Below are 12,368 nucleotides of genomic sequence, written 5' to 3'. Positions count from 1 at the left end.
GGAGTATAGAGAATGAAGGGGGAGAGGAAGAAAAGAGAAAGGAGAGGAAGGAAGATGATTAAAGGAAGAGAGGGAGGGAATAATGAAGAAAAGCAAGAAGGAAGGGAGGGAGGGATTATAATACTTGGTTTTGCATCTGCTTTCCATTAAAATACCTTATTCAGTCAAATATATGTGCAAAAAAGTAAAACAAGCAGTCCTATGTTTGCAAATTCCTTCACAACAAGCTGCTTACACTTAGAGTACACAATGTTCTTAATGCTTTAAACACTGCTCTTCCACTACCACCTACAAAAGAACAAACAACAAGCAGCAAGGCATGTCAATCAATATACTGTGTATAAGAACAAAACCAAAAAAGTACAGTCAACTCCAAATACACTGCTTTGCTTATTCAAAGATAAGAGATTACTTCTATGAGGTGCAGATGTCTTATTCTAAGCAATAGAAAAGAATTCGCTTATTTAAGTATTTGAATAACAACAACAACAAAAAAAACAAACAGATGGCTCTAACGCTTATTAAAAATGTTTTCAATAATCTGATCTGAAAAATTACAAAAGAAATTCTTCTGGGGGCAGCTAGGTGGCACAGTAAATAAAGCACCAGCCCTGGAGTCAGGAGGACCTGAGTTCAAATGTGACCTCAGAAACTTAATAATTACCTAGCCGTGTGGCCTTGGGCAAGTCACTTCACCACACTGCCTTGCAAAAAAAAAAAAGTTATTCTTCTGTGTTCCTGTTCATGGACTACTGAGGCAGTTGTGAAACAGCAACAGGAGATTCAGAGATGGCCTTGGAATCATGAAAATTTAGATCCTGGTCCCTACTGCTATAGAGACTGTGTGACACTGGGATAGTTGTTTAACCTCTCAATGCTCTAGGCTGCTCTAAAATAAGAAAGTACAAACTCCCATTGGAAGAGAGAGTCTGGAAATTCAATATATACAATGAAATCACTGGTGCAATAACTAAAATTATCCTCACTGAGGAATTAGGTGTCACTGAGAAAATTATATAACATTTCTTGGAGCAGCACTAGGCAGCAGCCCTCCCAGCACCTTCTGCCTTTTCACAATGAAAATATTATAAGTTGCTGCTTGATAAAGATTTCTGTCCCTTGAAAAATAGCTGGAGAAATTATAAAGAAACAATTCTTCTGGGTCAGGAATTCCCAAGGTTTCACTGTCACATACTTGAAAGTATATTTAGGGGGGCAGCTAGGTGGCATAGTGGATAAAGCACCAGTCCTGGAGTCAGGAGTACCTGGGTTCAAATCCGGTGTCAGACACTTAATAATTACCTAGCTGTGTAGCCTTGGGCAAGCCACTTAACCCAAAAAGAATATTTAGGCTTTTACTAATTGAGGCTTCTATTTAAATCCTTTTGACTTTCAAACCAAGATAAATGAACTGCCTTAAAATACAAAGAAGAACAGGATTTGTCATAAATGCCACATTAAGGGGTCATTCCTATTTGATACGTAGTTAAAAATATGAATAAATAGCTACCTAACAGCTAACATTTATGAAGCAGTAAGCTTGTGCCATCAAAAGCAAAATTAGAAAATATTCTTGAAGATCTGAGACCAAAAGAGAAGGCAACATCCAAGTTATTAAGTACAAACAAGATATGAAGAGAATATACTAGGGGTAACTTCAGAAAGAAGACAGAAATTGAAGAAAGTGAAATGCTTACAGAATATGGGACTTTGGATATGTGAAGAAAAAAAATGAAAAACAGGGAATCTAGAAGTCAGAGGAGGAAGAACATAGACTATTCCAGACATTGCAAATGATCAATGAAAAAGAGAATTTCAAACTACAAATAATAACATGAAAACATACTTCAATAGTAAGAGAAATGGAAATATAAATAACTAAGCTCCTTCTCATACCCAGGAAATAAGAATACATGACAAATATATTCAATGATGAAAGGGCTATAGGAAGATGGACATACTGATGAGAAAGCTGTTAAGTAGACCAAAAGTTCTAGACTGGGCAAGAAAAATGAGGATACTGCCCATGCCCACTGGCCTTGGAATCTCACTATTAAATATATGTGCCAAAGAAGTCAAAGACAGAAACAAAGTTTTAATATATATATATATATATATATATATATATATATATATATATATATATATACTCAAAACAGACATAATTGCAAAGCAACTGTAAATAGAATGTAAATGGAAATAGAATATTACTGTGAAATAAGGCATTATAAACACGAGAAATTCAAAGAAACATGAGACTTTTTAAAATAGTATTCATACTTTTTGTTCTAAAATATATCCCTCTTCTTACCCCTTCCAAGAAAAACCAACGTAAGAGAAGATTTTTAAAGAACTAGAGCAGAATGAAATATGAAACCAATAATGTACACAATAGCCACAATAATGTAAATGAAAAGATCATTAAAAGGAAGTTGAATTCAAAACAAATAAAAAAAAGATCACAGAGAAGAATTATCTAAATCCACCTAGTTCTTTAAGAGCAGGCAGCTAGGAAGAGATGGAGAATATCACTAAAAACAAACTAGATGAGTTTGATTACATTAAATTAAAAAAGCTTTCACACAGACAAAAACCATTGTAACCAAGATCAAAAGAAACATAGTAAACTGGGAAACAATCTTTACAACTAATGTTTCTGACAAAGGACTCATTTCTAAAATATACAGAGAACTGAGTCATATTTAAAAAAAAAAAGCCATTCCCCAATTGACAAATGGTCAAAGGATATGCAAAAGCAATTTACAGACAAGGAGATCAAAGCAATCCATAGTCATATGAAAAATTGCTCTAAATCACTACTTAATAGAGAAATGTGAATTAAAGCTTCTCTGAGGTACCACCTCACACCTCTCAGACTGGTCAATATGACCAGAAAGGATAATGATCATTGTTGGAAAGGTTGTGGGAAATCTGGGACACTATTACATTGTTGGTAGAGCTGTGAACTCATCCAATCTTTCTGGAGAGAAATAACTATGCCCAAAGAGCAACAAAAATATGCATACTCTTTGATCCTGCAATACCACTTACTGGGTCTATACCCTGAAGAGATGATGAAAAAGGGTAAAAACATCACTTGTACAAAAATATTCATAGCAGCCCTGTTTGTGGTGGCAAAGAATTGGAAATCAAGTAAATAACCTTCAATTGGGGAATGGCTTAGCAAACTGTAGTGTATGTATGTCATGGAAAGCTATTGTACTATTAGAAACCAGGAAGGATGGGAATTCAGGGAAGCCTGGAGGGATTTGCATGAACTGATGCTGAGTGAGATGAGCAGAACCAGAAAAACACTGTACACCCTAACAGCAACATGGGAGTGATGTTCAACCTTGATAGACTTGCTCATTTCATCAGTGAAACAATCAGGGACAATTTGGGGCTGTCTACAATGGAGAATACCATCTGTATCCAGAGAAAGAACTGTGGAGAAGTCCAACGACTATTTCCTTTAATTTAGGAAAAAAAAACTGATATCTTATTGTCTGATCCTGTTATCTTTTATACTTTGTTTCTTCCTTGAGGATATGATTTCTCTCTCATCACACTCAATTTGGATCAATGTGTAACATGGAAACAATGTAAAGACTGACAAACTGCCTTCTGTGGGGGGTGGGAAGTAAGATTAGGGGAAAAATTGTAAAACTCAAAATAAATAAAATCTTTAAAAAAAAAGAGTAGGCAGCTAGGTAATTCAGTGGATAGAGCACCAGGTCTGGAGTAAGAAAAACCTGAATTCAAATCTGAACTCAGATACTATGTGAACCAGGGCCCCTGGAGAAGGAAATGGTGAACCATTCCAGTATCTTTGCCAAGAAAAACTCAGGAACAATATACTGACATGATATGGTCCAAAGATCAAAGAGTTGGGCACAACTAAATGACTGAACAAGTTCCTCAATACAGAGATGTTGGGGACTACTAGGACAATACTATATGTAAACACATTGTTGGACAGAATTTCCAATATTGTATGTTTTCATTTAACTTTTTTTTTTCTTAGAATAGAAGAGGCAATCTAGGGTAAGGTGAAGGGGGAAAGGTCAATATGAGAAATAATTGTGATATAAGGATAAAAGGGATCAATAAAACCTACTAAAAAGTCACAATATAACCCTCTGGTACTCCATTGTGATACTGAGGTGACCTTAGGTTCTTGAAAGTTATATTAAGAGCATTAGAAACTCGGATAGGTCATACTAAACTGGAAAAAAAATTTTAAGAGAAGCTAGGAAAAAGAAGTTTTGTCATTTGAGGACAAACAGCAAAGTTCTTATCACTAGAAAGTTAATCATTTTGGTGAGAAAATGTAAATGGACCCAGCAATCAATGAAGTCCATTGTATAATTTTAAAGGCTGGGATGTGTTTCCAAATACTTAAAAAATTAAGTATACTTTAAATTTACACTGTAGTCTTTTCATTTTGAATCTGTCTCTTATTTCAAAAGTATCATCTAGAAAAATGAACACAATTTCCATTATTGTTTAAAGTAATTCACTGACATGACCCATCAGTTTGTTACTTCATATTTTAGTGAGCTAGAAGAGTCTTCAGAGATCATTTTATTCAACATATTAAGAAAAGTGAGAACTAGAGAAATTTAGTAGTTTGCCCAAGGGTCACAAGGAATCTGTAAGCAAGTCTTGATTCTAGATATTATTGATGTATATAAGAGTTCTTTTTCATTCCACCATAGCGACTGGGCACAACATGTATTGACATAATTCTTTATCCCTGTAGAAAGCATACAGCTTTGAGATGTAGACAATTTTTAAATACAATTGTTAGGTCAAACTTAAAATTCTATCTCATTTATCCCATTCAGCTTCATTAATAACTATCTTCTTTTTCCTAGAAAGTGGAGAAAAGAGCCCTTAGTCCGCCTTCATAAGTATACAGTGGTTGATCAGTTCTATTAGAAAATGAACTTTTGTAATTCTAAAACTATTTCTGTCTAAGCCCCAAATCTCACTTAGGTCTTTTATATGCCCATACTGGACTTGCTATTAATGTGGATAAAATGAATTGTTCACTGAAAATAAATGAATCCTATCCCGAGATGTATTTTTCTAAAATACTTGGGATCATACAATGTTGCCTTCCAAAAATGTTTGCTAAATTAAAATTATGAAAACAATCAAATGCCAAATAAATTATTTTAAGTCACATGGGTTTTGCTGGCAACTCAAAATGCATTTCCAAATGACTTGAATCAACACTGTTCATTTCCTATGAGCTGCTAAGTCAAGCATACTTTAGTACCTGTTCTAAATGTAGAGTTTCATATCAATGGCCAAATATTTTCACCCTGGTCCTCTCAAAAGTGAATTGTTAGGATTTATTTTTCAATATGCAGAAAAAATTTACTTTTTGGTTCTTGAAATAATAAGATATACCATTCAGTCACTCTACAATTATTCTTGAAATGCCTACAAATGTGACAGTCATTGGGCTCACTGCTAGATAAAGGCTTAGTCCTAACTCCTATTGCTATTAAACACCTAATTATTTCTATCTACACAGATTGAACTCCATGAAAAAAAAAATCCAATTGTTCAGATGCAACACATTCTTAGGAGAAATTAATAATAGAGTAATACCTACAAATGTGTTTGAGTTTATTGACCAGAGAATGTGAGAGAGGACTGATAATGTAACTATTTTCTAATTAATTTCCTAATTTTATAACATTTTAAAATATATGTATTTTGTGATACCAATATGGTAAAACACCACACATTTTATACTGTTATTAGTCAAAGGAAACTTCCAACCAGAATGGTTAATTTGCTTTATTTCAAGAATTCACTATTACAATGAAAACTATTCACTTCTTCTTTATGGCCATCATCACCCCTGATGAACATTTATTAAATTAATAATAGTTAGCATTATCCCAGTGCTTTACAAATGTTACCTCATTTTATCACAATCCCAGGAATTGGTGTTATTATTGTTCTCATCTGATAGGTGAGGAAACTGAGAGAGGCAGAGGTTAAGGAGTAGCCCAGTATAATAGTGTTATTAGTGTTTGCAGCTAAATTTGAAATCAGTTCTTCCTGCATTAAGGTCAGGGGCTCAAAATTGAGCACACAAAAAAAAGTATTTCGGAATTCTTTTCTAGGGAACATTTTTTTGAAAAGTGTTTGAAATGCTAACTTTTAAAACTATAGAGCCATGAAGGTTCATAGAGGTTATTTAGTCCTCATTCCTTATTTTAAAGATAAGGAAAACTGAATTCAAAGGGTTTCACTTGGGACATGTCTAATTGGAAAGCTGGTTAGAGATACTGCTGATACTTCTATACTACACTGCCTACAAGATACATTCCCATTAGTTAATATCCCTATTGTTGGACATTTTTCAGTCATGTCTAACTCTCCATCCTATTTGGAGTTTTCTTGGTTTTGCCATTTCCTTTTCTAGTTCCTCCTTATAGATGAGGATCTGAGGCAAACAGAGTGAAGTGATTTGCCCAGGGTTACATACCAAAAGCTCAGTATTCTATCCATTGCATCATTTAGCTGCCCAACAACCTTAAAGGGTATGGCTTGTTTCATTTCAACCAATGTTGAAGCCTGGGGATTTACAATTTTCTGTATCAAAAGTACAAGTGGGTAAAATTGCCATAAAAACTAGATTATCCGTCTACTGTTGGGCACACAGATATGGAATTGTATGAAAAGGACAAATTACTCTAAGCTGAAGGATGAGGAAAATGGAAGAGTAGCTGAATAATTTTCCAGGCATGATATAAATACAAAAGCTCGCCTGCTAATTCATTGTTTTCAAATGGAGCATATGATTTACACTTCCCTAAACCAAAACAAACAAACAAAAAAAAAAAATCCCAATCACAACATGCCAAGCCAGCCTAGCTCACTATGGACTGAGCTGGGAAAATAGTCAAGGCTACATAATCTTAAAAAGTTCTACACTTACCACTGGTCCTTGAAGATGGATTTGTGAAAACATAATTTTTGTCCTACTCATAGCGCAGATCTACTTATAAAAGGCACAAACTGATGCCTCTGGCAAACAGAAACATGGTCCCTGGATACATTGTCTCTCTGTTTACTGCCAAATATGAAAATGGCAGGGGAAATATTTTTCCCCTTAAACTGTATACCACCTTTCTCTGAAAAAAGCCTCTAAAGGAGAATTCCTTTTCCAGGGTCATGCAAATATACATATATTATGATGTAAAAATCAATTAGATTTCATGAAATTTTGCTGCCCCAACAAAAAATAAAAATGTTTTCTTGATTAACTTGAATCATATGTTTGTTACCATTACTGTTTCATATACCACATGTATTTCAAAACAGGTCCCTGATAATCTACAACAATCCTTTAAGTAGTATTTTGGATTCATAGGGCACTGATGAAATAAACATATTCCTTACATATTAATCCTTAGACAATTTCATCTTCTTACTAACTTTTCAGATAAAACCATCTATATCACCTCACAATAGCAATCTATACTTAAGTGAAAAAATTTAAAAAGTCAAACGAAGATTTAGTAAAAACTCTTTCCATCATTCAAACACATGCAACGTGATATCAAATTATCAAAGTAAGGTAAACAACGAATAAATAAAATTAGTTATATATGTGAAAAGTGTACATGAATACCAACAAAGAGAGATCCAGATGCAAAGTGGCAAAACAAACTATGAACATAAGTATAAGGAAACAATTGTGACTTAAAATCATTTTTTTTTTAAAATTCACAAAAGTAAAAGGGACTTACCTGGTTTTGGCACAGAGTTTGTCACTGACTGAGGAACTTTTTGGTTAATTAACTCGACACAGTGACCAGGAAAGAGTCCCACCTACAAAATAAAAGAAATCTGTAAATACTCCCAATTCAGCTTTGACTAATGTGCTCCATGGACCCTCCCATTTGTTTCTACTATTCCCTGACACAAACAGATGAATTCAATTGTACAAAACAATAATAAAACACAATCTGTTGCTACAGAAAAATCAGACTTGTGTATCTAATACAGCCAAGTATGCAAATTTACTTTTTAGTTTTCTAATGCTTTTTCATACAAATTATAAATATTTAATCTAGCAATAAGTTATAAATAGAAGATCAAAGGTTTATAACCTATCATTATCACTCAGTAAAAATCCAAAATTAATAAAGTTGCTATCTGCCCAATTATACTTTAATTACTAAACTTTAAATAGCTTTTGTTTTAAAAATGAAGTGAAATAATATTAAAAAACACACTTTCTAAACTGATCCTCTATGAAGTTTAATGATTACTACGTTCTTCCTCTTCTTTACAACATTCAAGTGGTTCCTTATTACAAATATAAACTTATCTGTTTGGTATTACAAGTTCTTTTGGGCCCTTTTCTACCTTTTCACTCTTCTAAGACATTATTACCCTCTTACAGCTATACAAATCTACTTGTTCTTCCTGCACATAACATCTCAGCTTCCAGCTTGGTGCCTTTGCAATGGATGACTTACTACCTGGAAGGTTCTCCCTCCTCGCCTCCATCACTTAGTTATACAGTTCAAGCAGTACATTCTACAAGTGATGTTTTCTAATTCTATGTACTGCCAATTAACTTTATCTTGTGTTTGCTTGATATACCAACCCTCAAGATAAAATACATGTAATATAGGGAAAAAGCTCTAATGGTCTTTTTTTAGGGGGGGGACAAAGAGATTATGTTAAGAATGGGGATTGTGGGGTTTGAAGGGATAGGTTTGAATTCTTTTATTCCTTCAGCAGCTCCTAGACAAGGAAACTTAGGCCTAATCCTGAGGACAGAAAGATTGGTTGATGATCCATGGACTATAAGGCAGTCTTCTATTGGAAAAAACCATTCATTTGGATGCTGAGAATCTGGGTTTGATTCCTAATAATAGCACCAATGTCATGAAATTGTTGCTACAACCTAATAAGGAAAAAAAATTGTGTAATTAAGCAGGGTCTTGGGAATCCTTAGCGAATGAATAGATTTGTCCTTTATTGAGTATATACAAAATATGTATGACAATCTATGCCTACAGCTAAAAAAACAGTAGAATAAAGGAGAGTCAATTTCTGGCCATGAATGGCTGTGATGATGAAAAAATATAAAGCACTAGAATAGTGTTGATTAATAATAGCATCATGACCATCATTATTTTTACTAGGTCCTAGAAATTTTTGGTGCTATATTAACATCATCTTCGCCCATAAAATATTGCAGTATATTAGTGTTGCTAATAGAACAAGTATGTTAATATACACCCTAAAAACAAAAGAAAAGATTAAGAGGAAAAAACTATTCCCAGGCAATATTTACAGATGTTTCCTTCGATGTGCTCATAATTGGGCTGCTATGTAGCAGATGTTACTGCTGAAAGATTGGAAACCACATCCATTCGTGTTTCCCTCTCTTGACAGACTCTGGGGAAGAATAGAAAAGGCTTCCAAGAATCTGATTCATCATGAAATTCTGAATTGCACATTTTCTTTCAGTGTGGAATTACTTTCATATGTTTATTTGTGGCATTCTTGCTTCAATTTGGGGATGTATACTTGAGGATCTATTGCAAACCTATGAGCACTGAAAAGTTTACTTTAAATAATTAAATATTTGCCTGCTTCGTAAAAGAGCCTCCATGAATAACATTCTCAAATAATGTATCTTGAAAAATGTAGGTTCTCATTAAGCATTTACTAAATGCTTATACTTCTAAGCAGAAACAGATTTGTTTTCACTTCATCTCTGTATCTCTGGCAGCTAATGTATGGCTTAATAAATACTAGTTTTCAATGAAAGAAAATGAAGTTAGTCTGATCTGACCTGTTTTTGAGGAAGCCATGTTGATCCTTTGTAAATACTGCTTTCTCTCCTAAATATTTATTAATCATCTTTTGTAAAATAGTTCTTAGAATTTTTTTGGGATTCAAACACATAAACTACAGCTTAAGAATTCACCTTCTTCCATTTTGTGCCTATTTCCTTTTTCTAGTTCTGTGACATGTGCCTTATTCTCTATTTTTCAAAGATAATTGATAGTGACTCAGTGTGCACATTTACCAGACCTTTTGTTATCATGCATGGGATAGAGCTCATGTGGGACTGTGACTTGGGACTTAGTTTTCACTATCTCCCCATTTTGGGAGGTGTCAATTTTCCATTAACTTTTTTTAAACTGCTGATCTATTCCAAAACTTGTTCTAATTAGTAAAATAGCAGAAAAGAATGAATTGAAAAAACTCTATTGTTTATCTTCATCCATCCACCCAGCACTAATCCATTCCCTTCTTTGATCTTCATCCTTTCCTTAATTAAAAAAACAAAATAAAATCAAGTTGTTGTCCTTAGCATTCCTCCAGAGGAATAGCTCATTTTAAACTTTAGCACTTTTTACACTATTTGAATAGGATGATGCTACTTTAAGGAAGGTGGTCATCTTTTGTTCCAACTTGTTTCTGCTAGGTCAGTCAAAAGTCTGTATACCAAACAGAAGCCTTATTGTATCTATGAACAAGAAACTGTGTTAGCACTATGAACAACAGATCATATGAAATAGACCTGAGGTTTTTACTGGAAAATAAGCCATGAACAAGAAACTGTGCTAGCACTATGAACAACAGATCATATGAAATAGACCTGAGGTTTTTACTGGAAAATAAGCCACTCCACTCCAATATGTGCAAAACACAGTGCTCAACACTGTAAATATGAAGACAAAAGATTATACAAAGATGAAGAATGAAAAAAAAGAATAGATAGAGATGAAGGTAAAGGAGAGGTTGCATAAAGTATATTAAGAAAAGAAGGAAAAATGGTACAAAATGAATACTTTTTCAGTGTAGTCCAAGCCATGTCAGTAAAAATCTTGCCTGGCAAGGCAACAGCAGGCCTATGGAGTGACTAAGTGGATGGCAGAAGCTCCCAGGGCTCTCAGCCCACAGACTAAATAAGGAGGCTACAAGGAAATTAAAGGGGACCCTTTCCTGGCACTGGGAAAAGGGTATGTTGCTCATAGGCAGTTCCAGATTGAAATCCTAGGGTAAACAATAAAGAAAAATCGTAAGAATTCAATAAAATTAAACTGTTACATTCATAAATGGTAAGGAGGTAGTTTTAGCTTCTAAGAACTTTATCTTTATCAGGACAGTTAGAAATGTAAATGGAGGGCAGAGGTGTGAGTAGACTATGATAGGATGCTATCCAAAAAAAATATGAAGGTGAGAAAAGGGATTCATTGAGCAAAAGATGGGTAAAATATTGGGGTAAATTATCTCACATGGAATGGAAGAATAACAGGCAACACTAGAACCTTAGTCTCATCAGAAGTGGCTCAAAGAGGAAATAACATACACTCTCAACAGGGTATAAAAATCTGTCTTATCTACAGGAAAGTTGGAGGAATAGTGTATGGAGGGGATGGTGGAAGGAGAATGAAGCTAATAAAGAAACGCAGATTGCAGCAGGTAGAAGTCAGAAACCAAATTCTTTTGAGGAGGAACAGAATGAAAGGAGAGAAAAATAAAGATAAAGAAGAGGAAAAAGCAGTATAAAGGGAAATACAGTATTAGTAATCATGGCTATGACTGTGAGCAGGATGAATTCATCCACAAAACAGAAGCAGATAGCAGAGTGAATCAAAAACCAGAATCCTACAATCTGTTGTTTACAAGAAATTCACTTGAAGTAGAGAGACAACACAAAGAGTAGAGGCTGGAGCAGGATCTATTATGTTTTTGCAGAAGTTAAAAAACAAAAAGCAAAAAGCGGGATTATCCCTCATGATTTCAGAACAAAGTAAAAGCAAAAATTGATCTAAATAATAGAGATAAGCAGAGAAACTACATTTTGCTAAAAGGATCAAAGACAAATAAATAATCAATACTAAACAAAAAATGAACCAGATCATTTGACATCCAAATTCTTTTCTAAAGAAAAAGTTAAATGAGTTACAGGAGGATATACAGAGTAAAAATACACTAATGGGGGATTATCAACTTTCTCCTCTAAGGAACTAAGTAAATTTAACCAATACACAAAAATTGACCATGCATTAGCACATAAAATCTGAGTTAAATGCATAAAAGTGAAAATATTGAGCCCATCTTTTTAATATCATAATGGAATAAAAATTATATTCAATAAAGAGACAGGAAAACAGGCTAAAAATTAATTGAAACAATCTAATTCTTACAAATAAGTCAGTCAAGAGAGAAATAGACACAATAATTTCATCAAAGAAAATGACAACAATGTGAGATGCCATACAAAAATTTATGCGATACAACCAAAGGAGTTAAATTAGAGGAAAATTTATATTGCTAAATGCTTCTATCAATAAATTAGAGAA

At 33.9% G+C, this 12,368-nt stretch overlaps 1 protein-coding gene across 15 annotated transcripts in view; it reads right to left on the bottom strand.

The window, feature by feature from the left end:
- ARHGAP32 (Rho GTPase activating protein 32) overlaps window positions 1-12,368 on the bottom strand; it is a 380,058-nt gene that overhangs the window by 100,106 nt on the left and 267,584 nt on the right. For all 15 annotated transcript variants that reach the window (XM_074216323.1, XM_074216331.1, XM_074216324.1 and 12 more), the window contains one exon: window positions 7,779-7,860. In XM_074216323.1, the coding sequence (XP_074072424.1) occupies window positions 7,779-7,860 (82 nt within the window). The remainder of the gene's footprint in view (window positions 1-7,778; window positions 7,861-12,368) is intronic.

The sequence above is a fragment of the Macrotis lagotis genome, chromosome 1 (assembly GCF_037893015.1).
Source record: "Macrotis lagotis isolate mMagLag1 chromosome 1, bilby.v1.9.chrom.fasta, whole genome shotgun sequence".
Taxonomy (NCBI): domain Eukaryota; kingdom Metazoa; phylum Chordata; class Mammalia; order Peramelemorphia; family Peramelidae; genus Macrotis; species Macrotis lagotis.
The sequence above is the reverse complement of the archived record's forward strand: the minus strand, read 5'-3'. Positions and strand labels throughout refer to the sequence as shown.